This window comes from Tachyglossus aculeatus, chromosome 10 (assembly GCF_015852505.1).
Source record: "Tachyglossus aculeatus isolate mTacAcu1 chromosome 10, mTacAcu1.pri, whole genome shotgun sequence".
Classification (NCBI taxonomy): Eukaryota; Metazoa; Chordata; class Mammalia; order Monotremata; family Tachyglossidae; genus Tachyglossus; species Tachyglossus aculeatus.
In genome coordinates, this window is record NC_052075.1 from 28,240,738 (window position 1) to 28,263,594 (window position 22,857).

Here is a 22,857-nt window from a genome sequence, read left to right on the forward strand (position 1 = left end):
TACGATTGATTGATTGATTATTATACAGCTTGTTCAAGGATTTTAAACAGGAATGAGAGGAAGAAGATTTTTTAGGAGTTTCTAACGTTTGTGCTCTAAATCAGCACCTTGGCTGTTGCAACTTGACTGGGAAAGAACAAGAATGATGTTGAACATAGAAAACTTGGGAAATGGGGGAAAAGGACTGTTATGGGGGAAGCATCATGTATCCTTGTAAGAAAACCGCATAAAAATTCAATATTACTATGAAGACCCAATAGTGCTATCAAACTTTGTCAGGATCATTTTTTTCCTAGAAAACTTTCTTCCACTTGAAAGACACCATTTATCAATAAAATAACTCTTACCCTTTACTCACACAAATAATTGGAGAAGCCCAATCCTTAAAATAACTATAGTTCATCGCTTCCACTCCCTATACTTAATGCCCTTATGATTGAAAATTTGAGGCCTCTCGTGTATCACTCCTATTCCCCTAATTTTAGTCAATCCAGATATCTCCAAAATAATGAAGACTCATTTCAAGTAATTATTCTGTTTAGAAGATTTATTTTCACAGTAATGATTTCACATGGTCTGTAGTGAAGGAAAAACCCTTCCTACATACAATCTTTATATGTATAATTAAAAAGTAAGAAACTGTACAACAGTAAAACAAAATCATAAATAGCTTGGATCACACTGAGAAAATGACTCCATCTAGTAAAATTAGCATTTGATGCTAATCACGTTGTCTGGTGTCAGCATGATACCTCTAAGTGGTTATCACTGGCTGTCAGATGCTACAGAAACCAAGCTTGGCCAGAGGATGTCTCCATGTTACAGGTGCCCTCCACTGTGGCTAGGGAGCTTCATTTTACAATTTCTTAAGTATCGTTTTCAAGGGTTACCCCAAACAAACGTGACCTGTGTAAAAGAGAACCTCTCCCATACACTACCACCTCAGGCCAGGAAATTCCTCTGGAAGTCACTAGTCCAGTAACTTTGAAAATTGTACATACGTTGAACACAGGTAGTTTCCACCAAGCAGCAACGGAAGACCATTCTGCTAACCAGTATTTTTACCGAGCAGCAAATTATGAAAAAATGTTTTCCAAAGATTAAATGAATGCATTAATCTCATTTCCACATATAAGGGAAATTCAAATTGGCAATCAACTGACATTAAATCATACCAAAATTAGACTCAGACAGGCAAAATATGATTTTCGTGAAGCAATATTTTAAAGTTTACTTCTTAATAATTTTATTTCTTTGTAAGTTCATTTATTAATACTTTTTTAGAGTAGAATGTTTGAAAAAAACCTATTATTTACAAATTTGGGTTTCAAATCCCAAACGTGGTTTATAAAGTTTATTTTGCCAACGATAGTGAAATGATGTTTTCAGGAAGAATTCAAGTATTGTCAAGCATAAGTTGCCAGTACTCCATCTCTAGAAAGGGTTCTGAAATACTGCATTGCCTGCATTTAAAAAAAACACTCATTTCCACCATAATGTGTTTTTCAATATTTGATTTTGCTGGAAAGTTAGTCAGGAATTTGGAAACATTCTTCTGTCAATGCAAAACACTACCTGGAGTGTGTCTCAACTGAAGAAACTCCTTGTGTGCATATGTATATCATCGAAGTAAGTTTTCCTTAACATAGTATTTTGCCAGCTTAGTCTTACAGAAGAAATAGGTGTAGAGAAAAAAGCCTCTTTAAAATTTATGGTTTGACCAAAAACAGAATGATTTTTATCCCCTGAAGTGCGAAGTAAAGCTTTTCCATTATTTTCTTAGTTTTTCCAGTGTTATATTAGCATACAAATGAACAACTTAGATATGGAAAGATTTCTTTAGGAAATGATCTAAAGATTTTTCTCTTTGGATCAACATATGCAATTCTGAAGAAAAAGTTTGAACCCATACTTTAAATCCTTCTTGCAGCCAAACTCCTGGTACCTTAATTTCACAAACTTTCCATTAATTGGCTCAATTAATTAAAAAAACCCTTCAAAGTTTCATATTCACAGGGACATGTATAGCAGAGAAATGTATTTGGTCCAAATGTATCTGAATAGATTTGAAGGTATATTTATAACCAAAGGACTTGTTACAGATAGCTGTATTTGGGGTTTTAATTAACAACTTTCCTGCAACATAAAAAAGTGCCTCTGAGGTAATTAAGAAAAAACATTTTGCCTCAAAAATTTTAAGTACTAAAAAGTTATTAAAAATGTTATTGCACTGAGTCGATCAACTCTGAAAATATTCAACATTTACAAATCATTTTCAAAAGTGTGTATGGATTGCTTTTCTCACAAAATGTCTTTTAATAATACTACAAACAGGAAACCTATTTCATTTATCTTTCCCATTAGTGTCAAAGTCAAATCAAGATCACCTTTCTTAATTCTTTTGGATTTCGCTAACATTTCTCAAAAGTGCATTTTACACAGAAAGATACTGGAGTAGTTTCCTCAAGTAGTTTTCTTTGTTTCAACGAAACTCTTAACTGCAGAGACTAACTTTTCAGTGCTGGGCTAAGGTTCCTCTCCCCGTCTTTATTATCCTTAATTAGAGTTGCAAATACCTGGAAATGATATGAAACAGAGGTTAATTTCTAAGAATCAGTCCTGGGATTAATGTAATTACTTTAATTACTTTTAATCTCTCTCTCTAGCTAGTTATACATCTATACATCCATCTACAGAAAGAGAGAGACAGAGATACTTCCATTTATCAGTCATTTTTTAAAACCCAAACAACAAACCTTAATGTTGAGTCTTTATATATTGGAATGATTTGCATTTCTCACAGATCAAAAAGCTCTTCTTGGCTTTCCAAGTGTGATGTTATCAACAATTTGAATAGATGCAAGTTAGGATCTAATGCTAAGTCCTAGATTAGTGCAGTGTCACCACTTGGTTAACACAATGCTTCTCTTCATGAAGTACAGGGGCTATGTTCTGGCACTGCCAAAGTTGAAGAATTTCCAATAGGGAATAATCAGAGCAGTGGAAAAACTGGAGTTGTAGTCCCACAGCTCCATAGGCTTCCAAAATATCTTCTCTGCAGTATACTGAAATAAAATCATGTATTTGGAAAACAAGTATCAAGTGAAAATAAAATAGAACAAACAAAATTTAGGCCTTGGAGATTAAAACCTCTAGTTTGTCATTTCTACTTATCAGGCTTTTTTGCTCTTTCTCTTCATTATCATATTTGACTGCAAAAACTATAAATTCTTGTCAACTTTTCTAATGAAACTTTTGTGATTCTTCCTCTTCCTGTACATTCTGGAATCCCTACTCTACACTACAACTGGCCAGACAATAATATGATAAGGACTAACAAGACCACTGGATTTAGAGACAATCTGAGACCAAAGTTTGTTTCAAAAAGGTAATCTTCCAGGATGTTTTATTAATGTCAGTGTTCCTTTGTCTTAGTTTACTACCCTTTGTAAGAATACTAACATTAAAAAATACTGAGGAATTGCTTGTATTAACTGTCTGTGCGATGTCAATAAAACTTGGTTGGGTTAATATTAGCTGATGGCCAGGCTAATTTATTCTCTTGATCTTTGAGATGCAAAAGTGATGTATTTGCTGGAAACTACATCTATTGAATACTGGGGTACTCCTCCACAAGTGCTACTCTTAAAATGACACTCTTCTCACCCAAGAAGGCCTGGCAGTTTTCCAATCAAATTTGAAATAATAGGCCCCCAACTCACACCTTATGAGACCTGCTGCAAACTGCCAGTTATGATTACTGTGCTCAGGATATCAGTAGGGGGTTGGAATTATACTCCCTAGATGAGAAGTCATAGAGTATGATGTGAACTTTTCCATCCTTAGAGGAAAGGGCCCAACACACCTTATAAGGAAATACTGATATGGGACTGTTTCTAGAATCTGCTATCAGTTTTGAGCACGTACTCTGGTTTGTATCCTTTGCCAACCCAATAGGCAATTCCTTTGCTGCTCCCTGAGAGGCTGGTTCAACTTTCCTCACCAATTTAATGTTGCTCACATTACCACATTTCTTAGCATTTGACACCAGCTTCTAGAGTTGACTAACACTGGATGAAGCACCATAGCTCTTTAGTTCTGGTCCTTTGAATAGGAAGCAAAAACCTTCGATTAAGTCTACTGCCAGTCCATGAGGTTATTTTCATGTGTTTGATTCTCTACCCACACACGGGTTTCTGTAATTATATCTACTTATGAAGATATACAACACAATGAAGAGGGATCAAAACAGATACCAGTTCTGATTTTTTTTAATGGCACTTATTAAGCGCTTACTATGTGCAAAGCACTGTTCTAAGCACTGGATTTTGTCTTTGCTTTACAGAAGCTAAATAATTCTTCTGGGCCTTCTTTTAGTGTTAGATACAAAGGTCTAAATTAACTTCTCCTGCCTAACACATCCATCTCTGCAGCTTAGGGAAGATATGTAGAATTTTACTTAGTGGGACATTATTTTTACCTGGCTTTGTACAATTTAAAGTCTTAACTTATGAACAAAAGAGAAACAAACTGAAATAGAAGAGTCTAGTTGATGTTAAGAGTCTAAGAACATAAGCAATGCTTTCCTGGGTCCACCTGCATGGCGCCAAAGGCTTCTTGGAGGAATTCCAGTTGCCAGACACCACAAAACTGCCACACATGCTAACCAGAAGTAGTGAATTCTTAAAAAAAAAAAAAAAACCCACGGTAAAGCAAGATACTAAACTGCTTATACAAAATGGTGTTCAATTGAAACTGCAACAAAAAAGCCTGTACATAACAAGGCTTTCCAGAATTCCAATTCTTGCTTCTGTAAGCAAATAATCTAGAAAATGTAATAAGTAATTATTGGGCTCATTTCTCCACTGCAGACAGGTGGAGGGAGAAATGAACTTTTTCCACTGCCAAGGGCAGCAGATGACATTCTCTCAAGCATTTAACTTCTTACCAAAGTTAAATTCATTAACATAATTTTATACAGAAGGGTAGAATTGTAGTGTCAGGAGGATGGTTTGTGCTCAATCTTTCTAGACCCAGGCAGGACCACACATAAAGCACCCCAAGCTTTTGCTTCTCAGCATTAACTACGACACTAAATGTGTGAGTAAAAGATGTGACATTTAAAAAAAACCCAAAAAACATTACCTGAGTCCATTTTTTGTTGCTAAACTGCATCTGAATAGCTGCGATACAGTTGAAAAGTTTTTCTGATGTGATATTCTCTGGCAGTTTTGTTAGAAACTGTGCTATATGAATAAAGTCCATCTGCAGGAGGATATCTTCATATAGTCCAAGGATTCCTAATCCTGTCCTAAACAAAAATTCCTCTCCATCTCTGCAAAAGACATCCCACACTCGACAGGCCAAGTCAAGTGGTAGTGACTTGCTATACAGTGTAAAGATCCTAAATTGGGGAAAAATAAAAGTTATTTAATTCAGTGTGGAGGATTCTGGAAAAACCACCCTGAGAAAGAAAGAGCATGTTTTTGCCTTACTTTACCACGTGCCATGTCTATTCATTCGTTCATTCAATCGTATTTATTGAGCACTTACTGTATGCAGGGCATTGTACTAAGTGCTTGGAAAGGACAATATGTTCTGATCCCTGCAGTCAATCATATTTATTGAGCACTTATTGTGCACTTATTGTGTACTTGGAACCATACAACAGAATTAGCAGACACATTTCCTGTCCATAACGAGCTTATACTTAGAGTCTTACACTCTGCACAAGCCTTCCTCAAGACTCTCAGACGGTGAACAGTCCTCCTCCACCCACAAGAAACTGAGACCTCCTCCCCATTCCCCCTGACCCAAAGCCGCAGCCAGAAAGCTTTAGAGATCTGTGATTAGAAAGCTCCCATGCCATCGCAGGCTCCAGTCTTTGCTGGGGCCTCCTGGTCAGAACATTAACTCAGATCTGCTAAATGAATGTGGGTCTGGAGGAAATGATTGGGGGATGTGGTGGGGGTGTGGAGCCTCACTCCCCTCCGTCCCCTTTATCTGTGCAATCTGGCTTTCACCCCTTTTCACTCCTCCAAGATCACCTCTTAACCAAGTCTAGTGAACCCGATTCCATCCTAATCTCCCCTGGACTTTCAGCCACTTGTAACACCTTGAACCACTTCCCCATTCCTCCCCACCTAAACTGCTCCCATGTTAATCCACCCACTTATCCTACCCTCCCCTGATTACTTTGTCAGCCCCTTTGCTTACCTCCCTGCCTCCTGTCTCTCCCCACTCCAGTCCACACTTCATTCTGCTGCCTGGTTCATCCTTCTACAAAAACATTCTGGCCATATTTGCCCACACTTCAAGAACCTCCAGTGGTTGCCCAGAAACTCCTCACCAACAGCTTTAAGACACTCAATCACCTTGCCCCCTCCTACCTCACCTTGCTAGTCTCCTACTACAACACAGCCCACACACTTCACTCCTCTATTGCCAACCTTCTCACTGTACCTCAATCTCATCTATCTCGCTGCCAACCTCTTGCCCATGTCCTGCCTCTGGCCTGGAATGCCCTCCTTCCTCATAGAGGACAATTATTCTCCCCACCTACAAAGCCTTATTGAAGGCACATCTCTTCCAAGAGGACTCCTCTGATTAAGCCCTCCTTTCCTCTTCTTCCACTCCCTTCTGTGTTGCCCTGACTTGCTCCCTTCACTCATCCCTGCTCCCAGCCCCGCAGCACTTATGTAAATATCTGTAATTTATTTAATGTCTGTCTTCCCCTCTACATTGTAAACTCGTTGTGGGCGGGGAATGTTTTTGTTTATTGTTATATTGTACTCTACCAAGTGCTTAGTACAGTGCTCTGCACACATTAAGCTCTCAATAAATATGACTGACCCTACATAGAAAAGCTATTGGACTATGATTTAGCTGACATGGTACTCACCTGTTTCCCTTCCTACCTCACGGACCACAACTTTGCAGTTTCCTTTGCAGTTTCTTACCCTCTAAGTGTGGGTGTTTCACAAAGCTCAGGTTTTGGGCCCTTATGCTCCTCATTTATAATAATAATGGTGGTATTTGTAAAGCGTTTACTATGTGCGAACCAGTGTCCTAAGCGCTGGGGCGGATACACGGTGATTAGGTTGTCTCACATGGGGTTCACAGTCTTAACCCCCATTTTATAGATGAGGTCACTGAGGCACAGAGAAGTTAAGTGACTTGCCCAAAGTCACACAGCAGACAAGTGGCGGAGCTGGGATTAGCACCCATGATCTCTGGCTCCCAAGCCCATGCTCTTTCCACTGAGCCATGCATTAGACATTCTTTCAAGAAGCTCCTCTATTCCCATGGCTTCAGCTACCACCTATATGCAGAGGACTTCCAAATCTACTTCATCAGACCCAACCTTGCACCTGCCCTAAAATCTTTCGTCCCCACTTGCCTCCCAAGTGTTTCTATGTGGCTGTTCTGCCAGCACCATAAACTCGATGTAGCTAAAACTCATCACTTTACCTTCTCTCACATCACAACTGAAAACACGATCTTTCTCCATCCCCAGAGCTCCCAACCTGGTACCATCTTTGACTCCTCTGTATTTTTACCTCCCTCATACATTCTGTCTGTATCTTAATCTTGCTGGGTTTTCCTCCACAATATACCTAGTTCTCCCATAATGTGCCTCTTTGCAAAACCCTGTGTTTCAGAAAACCCCCATTAGTACTCACCAAGCCTGACATCATATGCGCAAATGTGCATATGCACATATGCAGTTGCACAAATGGTTTCTTCCAACACCACAGCCTGCTGCATTTAAATGGGCTTAGATTATTGGGCAGACATCACCTAGCTCCTTAACAAGGCTCTAAACAAAATGGGCAGTAAGGTAGAACTGAGTTTATTTCCTCGATCTACCCCTTCCTCTCTACACTTCCAGCCGCCACCTTGTTCAGGCTCTCATCATCTCCATTTTAGACTACTGCAAAAACCTGCACATTGGTCTCATTGCTCCCAGTCTCTACTCTTTTCTGAAATTAACACCTTTCGAAAACCTCCAATGGCTATCCGTTTCTCTCCACATCAAATAGAAATATCTGCTCACTGGCTTCAAGGCACTGCACTAAGGGCTTGGGAGACTACAATATAACAGACGTGAGCTTACGGTCTGGAGGGGGAGACAGACAATATAAATAAGTAAATTACAGGTAAATAAGTTCTTAGTAGAGTGCTCTGCACACAGTTAGGACTCAATAAACATGATGATTGACTGCTCCTCTCAAGTTATCCTTCTTCTTGGACTTTGCAATCCATGGCTCATATACCCCATCCCCTGCCTGGAACCTCCTATTTCTTCAAATTCACATCTCGCCCTATTATTAAAGCCTTTCTGAGAATGAACCTCCTCCAGGTGGCATTCACCAATTCATTTCCTCGGCCATGGTCATTCTACCCATAGCAACTTTGTTTTTTACTCCATACCATTTCCATATTTTTGCTGTTAATAGTTGCATGTGAATTTTCCTCGTTCTTGCTGTACACATAACAATACGTGTGCCTTGCCTCCCTCATTAAATTGAAAGTTCCTCAAGCACAGTCTTTTTATGATAAAAGTCTTTTACTTCTAATATAACTTTTATCATATTCCCCAAATGCCCAGTTAGTACTTTGAAAAAGGTACACATTCAATAAATGCTAATGAATGAACAAATGCATGCCTGATACCACTGTACTGTCTACATCCTGTTAAAAAGAATTTGGAATGTGGCTTTCTTTATATCTTAACTACAATGAGATAACTTTAACTTACCAATCTATCAAGTATAAGTCTGGAGTAAGGCTGTATGCCTTGAAGTGAAGAAATAGTTTGGGAAGATTTTCTTCAAAGAATACTTCAAATGTTTCAAAATACTTCAACATCTGAAGACAAAGATATACCAGGTTACTTTAGGCCAGATGAAAAATCAATCAATCAATCAATCCTATTTATTGAGCGCTTACTGTGTGCAGAGCACTGTACTATGCGCTTGGGAAGTACAAGTTGGCAACATGTAGAGACGGTCCCTACCCAACAGTGGGCTCACAGTCTAGAAGGGGGGGACAGAGAACAAAACAAAACATATTAACAAAATAAATAGAATAGATATGTACAAGTAAAATGAGTAGAGTAATAAATATGTAGAAACATATATACATAAATACAGGTGCTGTGGGGAAGGGAAGGAGGTAAAGCAGGGGGGATGGAGAGAGGGAGGGAGGGGAGAGGAAGAAGGGGGCTCAGTCTGGGAAGGCCTTCTGGAGGAGGTGGGCTCACAGTAGGGCCTTGAAGGGAGGAAGAGAGCTAGCTTGGTGGATGTGGGGAGGGAGGGCATTCCAGGCCAGGGGGATGATGTGGGCCGGGAGTCGACGGCAGGACAGGCGAGAAGGAGGCACGGTGAGGAGATTAGCGGCAGAGGAGTGGAGGGTGCGGGCTGGGCACCCACCCAGGAGAGAAGGGAGGTGAGGTAGGTGAGGTAGGAGGGGCGAGGTGATGGAGAGCCTGGAAGCTGAGGTTCAAAGTTCGAGGTTCCTGGAAGCCGAGGGTGAGGAGTTTCTGCCTGATGCGTAGGTTGACTGGTAGCCACTGGAGATTTTTGAGGAAAAAGCACCCACGCTACTAGGTATTAACTTCTTGATCATATAACACACACTCTGGATAAACAATTATACCTCTTGCTTGTTTACCCCAACTTTCCAATCAGTTAGTAAATAAGTGGCATTTATTGAGCACTCACTGTGTGCAGAGAACTGTCCTAAGTGCTAAATGACGAGGAAGAGGCAAATTCTGGAGATATTATGACGGTAGAAGCCACGAGATTTTAATGACAGAGAGAATATGTGAGTTGAATCAATCATATTTATAGAGCACTGTTCTAAGTGTTTGGGAGGGTACAATGCAACAGAGTTGGTAGACAGATTTCTCCCTGCCTTCAATGAGTTTATAGTCTAGAGGGAATGAGAGAGATGATAATGCCAAGACTACAGCATTGAAGACATGAAAGAAGATGGTATTGTCTACGGTGGTGGGAAAGTCATGGGCAGGAGGTTTGGGTGGGAAGACAGGAAGACAGGAAGACAACATGATATGCCTACGTTTTAACGCTATCTCCCTCCTACCATTCCTCTCCAAACTCCTTGAGAGTTGTCTACACCCACTGTCTCTACTTCATTTTTTTCAATTCTCTTCTCAATCCCCCTTCACTCCACAGAAACTCTCCTCTCTAAAGTCACCAATGACCTTCTTGCCAAATCTGACGGCCTCTACTCCATTTGAATGCTCTTGGATCTTTCAATCAAATTTACTGAGCGCTTACTGTGTACTTAGTACACTGTACTAAGCCAATGGGAGAGTACAATATAAAAGAGTAGGTAGACAGACATTGATATAAATAAATAAATAAATTACGGATACGTACATAAGTGCCGTGGGGCTGGGGTTGAGGGATGAATAAAGGAAGCAAATCAGGGAGACACAGACAGGAGTGGGAGAAGTGGAAATGAAGGCTTAGTCAGGGAAGGCCTCTTGGAGTATACGTGCCTTCAATAAGGCTTCAAAGGTGGGGAGAGTGTGTGCTGGGTATGAAGAGGCAGGACCTTCGTTCGTTCATTCAATTCAGTCGCATTTATTATGAGGTTACTGTGTGCAGAGCATGGTACTAAGTACTTGGAAAGTACAATTCGGCAACAAAGACAGACAGTCCCTGCCCACAACGGACTCGAGGACTGGGGTGAGGGGTTGGTGGCAAGACAGGCGAGATTGAGTTACAGTGTGCGGGCTGGGTTGTAGAAGGGAATCAGAGGGATAATAATAATAATAATTTTGGTATTTATTAAGTGCTTACTATGTGCCAAGCTCTGCTCTGAATGCTGGGGTCAATACAAGGTAATCAGGTTGTCCCACATGGGGCTTACAATTTTAATCCCCATTTTACAGATGATGTAACTGAGGCACAGAGAAGTTAAGTGACTTGCCCAAAGTCACACAACTGATAAGTGGCAGAGCCGGGATTAGAACCCATGACCTCTGACTCCCAAGCCCGTGCTCTTTATGATCAAAGTGATTGAGTTCTTTAAAGTCAATAACAGTAACAATAATGATGATGATGGTATTTGTTAAGTGCATAATATGTGCCAAGTATTGTTCTAAGGGCTGGGGTAGATACAAGCTAATCAGGTTGGACACAGTCCCTGTCCCACATAGGGCTCATAGTCTTAATCCCCATTTTTCAGATAAGGTAACTGAGGCAAAGAGAAGTAAAGTGACTTGCCCAAGGTCACACAGCAGATGTGACGGAGCCAGGATTAGGACCCAGGTCTTTCTGACTCCTAGGCTCGTGCTCTATCCACTAGGCCATGGTGCTGGTATGGAACTTCTGTTTGGTGCAGAGGTGGATGGGCAACCACTCGAGGTTCATGAGGAGTGGCGAAGCATGGAGTGAATGGTTTGTAGAAAAATGATCTGGGTGATGTAGTTGTCAAGGCGGGATAGGCTAAGTACTTGATTGGAGAGGAAAGGGTGGATTTTAGCTATGCTGTGAAGGTAGAATAACAGGAACTGAATGCATTGAATATGTGGGTTGAAAAAGAGATGAGTCGAGCATAATGACAAGTTTAAGGGCTTTTATAACAGGGAAGATGGTGGTTTGGGTGGGAATACGGTACATTCTGTTCTGGACATGTTAGGTTTGAGGTTTCAGCAGGATATATACGTAGAGATCTCTCGAAGGCAGGAGGAAATGGAAGACTGCAGAGAAGGAGGGAGATCAGGGCTGGGGATGTAGATTTGAGAAACAACCACATAGAGATAGTAGTTGAAGCCTTGGGAGTGAATGAGTTCAAAAAGGAATGGGTATAGAAGGAGAATGGGAAAGGCACCCAAGCCTGAGCCTTCAGAGACTCCTACAGTTTAGGGAATGGGAAGCAGAAGAAGAGCCTGTGAAAGAGACGGAGAATGAGCAGCCAGAGAGATAGGAGAACCAGGAGAGGACAGTGTCATTGAAGCCAAGGTTGGATAATGTTTCCAGAAGTGGGTGGTCAACAATGTCAAACACTGCTGAGAGGTCGAGGAGGATGAGGATGGAGTAGAGGTTGTTGGATTTGCTAAGAGGATCATTGGTGACCTTTGAGAGGGCAGTTTCGCTGGAGGCAAGGGAGCAGAAGCCGGATTAGAGAGGGTTAAGAAGAGGACTGGAGAACAAGAAGTGAAGGCAGCAGGTGTAGACAGCTGCCTTCGACACTACGGACCACCCCCTTCAGAAAACGGTATCTAACATTGGCTTCACTGACACTGTCCTCTCCTGGTTCTCTTCCAAATCCTCCTGACTGCTCCTCAATCTCGTTTTAAGGGCACCTCCTTTGCCTCCCACACTCTAACTGTGGGTGGACCTCAAGGTTCTGTTCCGTCCCCCCCCCTTCTATTCTCCATCTACATCCACTCATTTGGGGAACGTGCGGCTTCAGCTACCACATTTACGCAGATGATTTACGAATTAACTTCTCCAGCCCCGACGTCATCGCCTCCTTTGCAGTCCAGCATTCCTTCCCGCCTCCACCTGGATATCCTGCTGATATCTCAAACTAAACATGTCCAAAACAGAACTCCTTATCTTCCCACCCAAACCCTATCCTGTCTTTCCCATCACTGTGGGAAATACCACTATTCTCCCTATCTCATAAGCCCACAACATTGGCACTCTCCTTGACTCATCTCTCATTTAACCCACATATCGACCCTGTCACCAAATCCTGTTGGTTCTACCTTCACATCACTAAAATCCACCTTTTCCACTCCATCCAAATTACAATTATGCTGATCCAAGCACTTACCCTATTTCACCTTGACAACTACACCTGACTCCTCACTGACCTCCCTGTGCCCTGTCTCTTCCTACTCTAGTTCAAATTTCACTCTGCTGCTCATATCATTTTTCTAGAAAACCATTCAGTCCGCATCTCCCCACTCCTCAAGAATCTCCAGTGGCTGCCTGTCCACCTCCACATCTAACAGAAACACCTTACCATTGGCTTCAAAGCACTCAATCGGCTCTCCCCTTCTACAGCTCATTCCACACACGTCACTCTAGTGCCATTTTTCTCATAGTTCCTCAACTTCATCTATTTCTCCACCAACCTCTTTCCCACATCCTCTCTCTGGCCTGGAACTCCCTTCCTCTCCATATTCGGATAACCCCCACTCCCTCACCTTCAAAGCTATATTAAGCTCATGTCTCCTCCAAGAGGCTTTCCCCGATTAAGCCCTCTTTCCCTAGACTCCCTCTCCCTTCTGTGTTCCCTACGTACTTGAATCAGTACTCTTTACACATTTGGTACTGACCCACCCTCAGTTCCTTAGCATTTATATACATCTCTGTAATTTATTTATATTAATGTCTTCCTCCCCCTCTAGAATGTAAGCTATTTGTTGTATTCTTCCAAGTGCTTAGTACAGTGTTCTGCACACATTAAGCACTCAATAAATGCCACTGATTGAGGTGTCTGCTGGACATCCAGGTAGAGATGTCCTGAAGGCAGGAGCAAATGTGAGACTGCAGAGAATAATAATAATGATGATGGTATTTGTTAGGCACTTACTATGTAACTAAGCACTCTTCTAAGTGCTGGGGTAGATACAATGTAATCAGGTTGTCCCACCTGGGGCTCACAAACTTAATCCCCATTTTACAGATGAGTTAACTGAGGTATAGGGAAGTTAAGTGACTTGTAATGTTGCCAAATTGTACTTTCCAAGCGCTTAGTACTGTGCTATGCACACAGTAAGCACTCAATAAAGGTCACAAAGCTGATTAGTGGCGGAGCTGGGATTAGAACACACGACCTCTGACTTCCAAGCCCATACTCTTTCCATTTAGCCATACTGCTTCTCATAATATTCATTCATTTTTCATTCATTCGATCATATTTATTGAGTGCTTATTGTGTGCAGAGCACTGAACGAAGCACTTGGGAAGTACAAGTCAGCAACATATAGAGACGGTCCCAACCCAACAACAGGCTCACAGTCAAGAAGAGTTACAGACAGCAAAAGAAAAGTAAACCTATATTAAAGTCCTTTGCAAACGGAGTGGCCCAGAACATTGGTTTCTGAGTTGCTGAAGAGATAACACCACCATTCAGTAACACCCTAAGTGACTGAGCTGCCTATTCAATGTTCACCTTATATTCATTCATTCAATCATATTTATTGAGCGCTGTGTGCAGAGCACTGTACTAAGCGCTTGGGAAGTACAAGTTGGCAACATATAGAAACATCCCTACCCAACAACGGGCTTACAGTCTAGAAGGGGGAGACAGACAACAAAACATGTGGACAGGTGTCACGTCATCAGAATGAATAGAATTAAAGCTAGATGCACATCATTAACAAAATAAATAGAATAGTAAATATGTACAAGTAAAATAAGTAGAGTAATAAATCTGTACAAACATATATACAAGTGCTGTGGGGAGGGGAAGGAGGTAGGGCGGGGGGAATGGGGAGGAGGAGAGGAAAAAGGGGGCTCAGTCTGGGAAGGCCTCCTGGAGGAGGTGAGCTCTCAGTAGGACTTTGAAGGGAGGAAGAGAGCTAGTTTGGCAGATATGTGGGGGGGAGGGCATTCCAGGCCAGGGGGAGGACGTGGGCCGGGGGTCGACGGTGGGACAAGCGAGAACGAGGCACAGTGAAGAGGTTAGTGGCAGAGGAGCAGAGGACGCGGGATGGGCTGTAGAAGGAGAGAAGGGAGGTGAGGTAGGAGGGGGCGAGGGGATGGAGAGCCTTGAAGCTTGAAGTGAGGAGTTTTTGCTTGATGCGTAGGTTGACTGGTAGCCACTGGAGATTTTTAAGGAGGGGAGTAACGTGCCCAGAGCGTTTCTGCACAAAGATGATCCGGGCAGCAGCATGAAGTATAGACTGAAGTGGGGAGAGACAGGAGGACAGGAGATCAGAGAGGAGGCTGATGTAGTAATCCAGCTGGGATAGGATGAGAGATTGAACCAGCAAGGTAGCAGTTTGGATGGAGAGGAAGGGTGGATCCTGGCAATGTTGCGGAGGTGAGATCAGCAGGTTTTGGTGACAGATTGGATGTGAGGGGTGAACGAGAGAGCAGAGTCGAGGATGACACCAAGGTTGTGGGCTTGTGAGACAGGAAGGATGGTAATGCCGTCTGCAGTGACGGGAAAGTCAGGGAGAGGGCAAGATTTGGGAGGGAAGATAAGGAGTTCAGTCTTGGATATACTGAGTTTTAGATGGCGGGCAGACATCCAGATGGAGCTGTCCTGAAGGCAGGAGGAGACTCGAGCCTGAAGGAAGGGAGAGAGAGCAGGGGGCAGAGATGCAGATTTTGGTGTCATCAGCGTAGAGATGATAGTTGAAGCCGTGGGAGCAAATGAGTTCACCAAGGGAGTGACTGTAGATAGAGAACAGAAGGGGACCAAGAACTGACCCGATAATTATGGTATTTGTTAAGCTCTTACTAGGTACCAAGCACTGTTCTAAGCACTGGGGTAGATACAGGGTAATCAGGTTGTCCCACATGGGGCTCACATTTTTAATCCCCATTTTACAGATGAGTTAACTGAGGCACAGAGAAGTAGCTTGCGCGAGGTTACACAGCCGACAAGTAGTGGAGCTGGGATTAGAACCCATGCCCTCTGACTCTTAAGCATGTGCTCCTTCCGCTAAACCATGCTGCTTCTCAATAGAGAAGGAGAGAGGTCAGGGCTGGAGAGGTAGATTTGGGAATCACCTGTATAAGGAGGGTAGACTTAGTTCTTCAAGGAAGTGGGTGTAGTTGGAGAAAATTAGGGGACCCATAACTGAGCAATGAGGGACTCCCACAGATAGGGGGTTGGAGACAAAGAAAGAGCAGGTGAAAGAGACTGAGGAGTGGCCAGAGTTATAACAGTGATGACAGTATAAGTGAAGCCAAGGTGTTTCCAGGAGAAGACGGTGGTGTTCAATGTCAAAGGCAGGTATATAAGATGAGTTTGATGGAGTATAGTTGCTGCCAACTTGTACTTCCCAAGCGCTTAGTACAGTGCACTGCACACAGTAAGCGCTCAATAAATACAATTGAATGGATTTAGCCAGAGGGAGGTGACCTTGGAGGACAGTTTCTGTGGAGTTGAGGGGGTGGAAGTAAGATTGCAGACAGTCAAAAAAAGAATTGGAGGAAAGGAAATGGAGGCAGTGGGTGTAAAGAACTTAATAATGATGTCTGTTAAGCACTTACGTGTGAAGCACTGTACTAAGTACTACGGGAAGACACAAGATAATTAAGTCAGACATAGTCCTCGTCCCATATGGTGTGCAGAGTCTAAGTAAGAGGGAATAGGACTTAATTTCCATTATGCAGATGAAGAAACTGAGACATGGAGAAATTAAGTGACTTGCCCAAGGTCACAGAGCAGACAAACGGTATAGCCAGGTATAGAACCCAGATCCTGTTTCCATTAGGCCATGTTGCTTCCCAGCTTGTCTGAAGAGTTTGGAAAGAAACAGAAGGAGGGAGATGGGGTAATAACTGGAGGGGGCCACGAGGTCAAGGGAGGTCATTTTAAGATACGGGACATATAGGTGTGTTTGAAAGCACTGGGAAAGGAACCACTGGTGAGTAAGTAGGTGATAATGGCAGTCAGAGGGAAAAAGTGAGGGGGCCATTATTTAATAATATGTGGAGGGTCGGAGAGAGGTGCAGGTAGATTTTAAGAAGAGGTGGGATACTGCAGGGGAGGGTGGGAGTGTCAAAGAAGGAGGAGGGGGAGACTGGACAAAAAAAAGGGAGATTTTAAGGAGATCATGTTTGATGGCATCAATTTTATAGAACAAATTGTATCTGCCACCAAAAGTCCCTCTCTCCTCTGCACCTTCCCTGTATGCCTCTGAGGTCAGTGGAGGGTTTTGTTACATTATGGGCACTTATGAAATGCCCTTTTTCCACTAGGTCCCACTGCTTCTCAGTGGTTTCTGTCACTTAGGCAGGACACTGACCAAATGATGCAACAATGCAAGGAAGTAGAAAACTGAGTTGAGGGGAACTACATACTTTGGAAGACTGTCAAACATTGTGTGGTGGCAGATATTAAGGCTCTGGACCAAACTAGTATACAGAGCTGTAATAGTGTCCAAATTTTTCTATGCCAGTGAAACTTGACTTGAGTGGTTCAATCACAGTCCCTTTACAGACTTAACTCAACATCAAATAGCAAGAAAGAGTCACGAACAACCAAGTCCTAGAACAAAGTAAGCCTCATAGCATTGACATGATGCTCATCTTAATTTAACTGTGCTTGGTGATACATGGAGTACAGACAAGAGCAGGATAGTGGTAGACAACACTATTCTCCCTGTCTTACAAGCCAGGAACTGGCATTTTCCTCAACTCATCTGTCATTCAACCTGCATATTCCATCTGTCACCAAATCCTGTCGGTTCTATTTTCACAATGCTAGAATCCGCCCCTTCCTCTCTACCCAAATTACTGCCATACTGAACGAAAGCTCTTATAATATCCCTCCTTGACTATGACATCAGCCTCCTCGCTGGTCTTTCTGCCTCCTGTCTTGCACCTTTCCAGTCCATACTTCACTCTGCTGCTCCCAGAACCCAATGGGGAGTTGCAGGTTCCCGTCCCTGCTTGATGTAACTGCTCTTCCTTGGAACCAGTTTTTCCATGCGCTTCAGGAACCCCATGGATGGGGCCATTAGAACCCAGGTCCTTTGACTCCCAGGGCTGTGCTGTTTCCACTAGTCCACGCTACTTTCTAGAACTGTTCTTCTGTCTGCCTCTATTATTGTTCTATCTACCTGTTTAACCCCATTTAGACTGTGAGCCCCATCTATCACTGGGACCATGTCTAATCTGTTTACCTGATAGTTACCGTAGCACCTTGCACACAACAAATGCTTAACAAATGCCACTACTACTATATTCCATATTTACTTGCTTAATTGCCTCCAATTTTCTCCTCCCGAGATTTTTGAGGTGGAAATGAAATATCATTTTTGTCAATAGTGATATCAGTGCATGCCAGGTTAGGAAGAGGAACAGGTTCAGAAAGCTGGTGGGTACAGACAGACTCGCGGCATAAAGGGTTCTTCTTGTGTTGGGATAGGAAGAGTATTATGGTCAGAATGCCGGTGGATTCACACTCCAGATGGATGAATTCCGATGCTGTAATCTTCAGAGTAGGAAGATGCCTATTGTATGCAACAGAAGTAAGAGATGTAGTTTCAAATGCCCTCTTACCTTTTTCTTCCTTCTCCCCTCCTTTGCTCCTCCTTTTTTTCTCCTGCTCCCAGCATTGCTAGATTGAATTCCCCGCATAATAGCCCCTCCCCTGTTTTTGGATAGCAAAACAATCTTAAAAATGGATCAATTATGCAAGTAAATATGGTATATACTTTCCTTCAGGCTTAAGGCATCACCGTTGATATGAAATTCACCGAGGGGTGCCAATGTGAGACTCACGATCCCAACCACACTGTGCACATACGAAGACTGTTCCTTGTGCTATCAGGGTGTTTGCAGTGCCTTGTGCTGTTTTCACTTTTGCCTCCTTGCCTCACGATCCTTATGGTTTCTGCTCAAAAAGAGCGGCTCTTCTCTTGGCAATGCGCTATTCTGGTCTACCCGTGCCAACTGATTCCTAGATTTTAGCTGGGACACAGCACTGTCTGAGGCGTTGCTTTAATGTAGCCTTAAGAATGCTTCACCTGTCCTCCTTGCCTTCTGTTTCCCAATTCCAACTCACAATCCAGCCATAGTAGATAGCTATATTTAATTCATTTCGGAGCCCACTACTACACTGCCACCATACTGCATTTGACAGTCCCTCAACTTTAATTAAGCAACTAATTAATTCTTTCCATTAACTAATTTTTACAAAATCAATTAAGAGTGCCAACCAAGATAGAGCAATAGAACAAAATTAACATTAAGAATCTGTTCTCCCTGAGTTAATATGCGAGGGCCTACTTCAATCTGGGCTCGTACCATGCTGTGATCAACCCGGAAGAAGGCCAACTGGCATGGCTTATTAAGGAGGTTTGCGAAGACCACAAAAGCATCTGCCTCTTCCAAATTGAGAACTAGGACTGCAGCAACAAAGGACATCCCCTGGACCTTCAGAAGAGAAATATAATGAATTTTGTATAACATTATACAGGCACGTTTTGTATAAGTAGGACTATAAAAATATGTGGAAAGTTACAAAAATGTCTTGAAACTATTACAGCAATTTGGTAATATAAGACTTTTTTGTCTTCTGCAGAAGTGAGCATTGAAATTCCAGTTATCAAATTACCCTGACATTCAAGTTCTGGTGTGATAACTCAGAATCAAACCATTGTGACACATTTTACCCATACACGGCAGGAAGCACAGAATCAGGAGTCTTGACTCCCTTCACTACATTAATCATCTGCTCTCCTGGCCTGCTGGTCCTGATTCCCACTTCAACATCCTTCTCCCTCCCAAAACTAACACTGGGAAAATCCCCTTTTAAATTGCCTAATTAGCAACTGACTTCTCATTGTAGGAAGTTTTAAAATATTTTCAGGGAAACAAAGTCTCCACAGTTAGAACACAGACTCACTAATAAAGATCTCAGAAAACATAAATTCAGATAAATTTATGTAAAAAGCAATTTCAAGTTCACTTCCATAATACGATGACGCAAAGTCAGTCTCTCATGAGAAACAGCTTTAATTTACTTTTTGAACATACTAGTGTTTAAGAAATAATTAAAATGCCAAGTCCATTTTTGTTAATGAAATCACTTAAAAATAACAGACACTAATAAGTGTCTCACTATGAGCAACATTTTTGGGTGGGTTTTGCTTCTATAACCAATATCTACAAGGAGACACACCCCAACTTTCTGGCTCATAAAATTAGCAACAGTACTGAATCCTTGGAGGTAATTCATGTCTACATGCCATGATTATCTTATGGCTCTGATTATCCAGTGCTTAGGTCAGTGCTCTGCACACAGTAACCACTTAAATAAGTACTATTACTACTATAATAATAATAATAATGATGGCATTTGTTAAGCGCTTACTATGTGCAAAGCACTGTTCTAAGCGCTGGGGGGGATACAATGTGATCAAGTTGTCCCACGTGGGGCTCACAGTCTTAATCCCCATTTTTACAGATGAGGTAACTGAGGCTCAGAGAAGTTAAGTGACTTGCCCAAGGTCACACGGCAGACTTGTGGTGGAGCCGGGATTCAAACCCCTGACCTCTGACTCCAAAGCCCGGGCTCTTTCCGCTGAACCACGCTGCTTCCATTACTACTACTACTAATAATATTGGGGGGAAAACTAGATCGATTTTGTTGCCGCTGAACACTATCTATTCTGAAAATTCACCGGCCTTATTGCTCTAACCATAAAATAGACCCTGGTGATAGTTAGTATAGCTCCCAGACTTAATTTGCTTGGGAAGAACAACAGCAAATGTAATATTAATTCGGTTCATCTACTAGAAAGTAAAGGACAAAATGGGCTCCCTCAATATTAGTACAGTTTCCTTACTTATGTTGTCCCAAATTAGAATCATAGTAAAGTACTTACATAGCCAACATCAGGCCTGTAACAGGTATATGCTCCCAAAATACTATGCAAGAGTTCATGATATGGACCACCCTTAAAAGAAAAACGACAATTAAAATTTTGAAACTTTCTCTTAATAATTCACTTAATATTTCTCTTAATAATTCACTTAATATTTCTCTTAATTCCTAAAAAGGGCATTAGATTATGGTATAGCTTCTTTTCAAGTGATGATAACTAGACAGCATTGCCATTCTAAACCAAAGGTTCTCAAAGAACATTTTGATAAGGCTACTACTGTGGACATCACAGTTTGCAGAGCCTCATGCTTTTAGAATTAGGCTAATGATAAATGGCGTTTTGAGGTTTCAAAAATCCAATAAAACAGATGATGAATGGCATATTCAATGAAAGCATCTGTTAAATGTTAAAGATTTTGTTGGTGGCTGCAAGAAGCATTAAGTCATGGCAGAGTTCTAAACCCAGGCAGACACTGGCTGTGGGGCAGGAGTAACTGTGCTATCTCCCTTGATCCTGGAATGCAGTGAAAACTGTATCAGCCTCCTCTCCGATCTCCCATCCTCCTGTCTCTTCCCTCTTCAATCCATACTTCACGCCGCTGCCCGGATTGTATTTGTCCAGAAACACTCTGGGCATGTTACTCCCCTCCTCAAAAATCTCCAGGGCTACCACTCAACCTACGCATCAGGCAGAAACTCCTCACCCTCGGCTTCACGGCTGTCCATCATCTCGCTGCCTCCTACCTCACCTCCCTTCTCTCCTTCTACAGCCCAGCCCACACCCTCCGCTACTCTGCCGCTAATTTCCTCACCGTGCCTCGTTCTTGCCTGTCCCGCCGTCGACCCCTGGCCCACGTCATCCCCCTGGCCTGGAATGCCTTCCCTCCCCACATCCGCCAAGCTAGCTCTCTTCCTCCCTTCAAGGCCCTACGGAGAGCTCACCTCCTCCAGAAGGCATTCCCAGACTGAGCCCCCTCCTTCCTCTCTCCCTCCTCCCCCTCTTCATCCCCCCGCCTTACCTCCTTCCCCTCCCCACAGCACCTGCATATATGTATGTATGTTTGTATGTATTTATTACTCTAATTTGTACATATTTATTCTATTTATTTTATTTTGTTAATACGTTTTGTTTTGTTCTCTGTCTCCCCCTTCTAGACTGTGAGCCCACTGTTGGGTAGGGACTGTCTCTATATGTTGCCAACTTGTACTTCCCAAGCGCTTAGTACAGAGCTCTGCACTGTAAGCGCTCAATAAATACGATTGAATGAATGAATGAACCGCTGCCAGGGGATTTTCACACTACATGTGTTTACTATGATCTAAACAGTTGGTTTCTGCATCTTCAAATCTTAATATTTTCATACTCCTATCTGTCTCCTTCTCTAGACTGTAAACTCATTGTGGGCAGGAAACGTATCTGCTAATTCAGTTGTATTGTGCTCTCCTAAGCGCTAAGTACAGTACTCTCCACATAGTAAGCACTCAAATTCAGTAGATTGATTAAAAATTGTTAAATGGGAATTAAAAACAAAGGAACTACTCAAGCTTTTTCAAATATTTACTATGTTCAAGTATAGTTGTGACTTCAGTTACACTAAATAGAATAAATGGAATTACGAAAGCTCAGCAAAGGATTCATCTGTTTTCTTTAGTGTTTATTAACAAAGGAACTATACAGTAAATACTAAACTACACATCTATGAAATGTTCAAATTCAAACCCCAAATTTAAAATTAATTTATTCTTTCCATACATGGACATATACAACTTCATTAACTCAAAACAAGGGCAAACGAAGATACATTAGCTCACTTTATATCTATAGTAGTTCCATGTACAAGAACTCATAAATCAAGTTTTTGTAGCAAGCAGCTGTATAGACCTTTTCTATACTTTCATTTAGTAAAATTGCTAAAGCCCAGGAACGGAAAAATGTCCTGAAAAAGAAACCTTTGTTCTAAAATCAAAAACAGATGTTCTTCCATCACATTTTTAGCTGTAAAAAATTAAAGACTCCTGTAAAATTGTAATTTAAGCAATTACAAACTCAATTTTGTCTAATTGCGCTAGAAGACAGTGGTAATAATAGTATGCACTAAGCACACCCCTGGGTGCAATACACAAGGGTTTGGAAAGTACAAAACAGAATAATACAATCCCTGCCAATAACCTTACACTCTAACATGAGACATATTAAGCGCTTCGTACAGTGCTCTGCACACAGTAAGCACTCAATATGACTGAATGAATGAAAAATACAAATAATCAAAGTAATTGAACATACACTTTTATAAA

At 41.9% G+C, this 22,857-nt stretch overlaps 1 protein-coding gene across 1 annotated transcript in view; it reads right to left on the minus strand.

Moving 5' to 3' along the window:
- Window positions 1-529: 529 nt before the first annotated feature.
- LOC119932843 (TBC1 domain family member 12-like) overlaps window positions 530-22,857 on the minus strand; it is a 106,415-nt gene continuing 84,087 nt past the window's right edge. Inside the window, exons 11-15 of the mRNA XM_038751962.1 lie at window positions 20,564-20,635; window positions 18,981-19,109; window positions 8,762-8,871; window positions 5,146-5,404; window positions 530-2,576 (exon numbers count right to left, since the gene is read on the minus strand). Coding sequence (XP_038607890.1) covers window positions 2,508-2,576; window positions 5,146-5,404; window positions 8,762-8,871; window positions 18,981-19,109; window positions 20,564-20,635 — 639 coding nt within the window. The 3' untranslated portion in view covers window positions 530-2,507. The remainder of the gene's footprint in view (window positions 2,577-5,145; window positions 5,405-8,761; window positions 8,872-18,980; window positions 19,110-20,563; window positions 20,636-22,857) is intronic.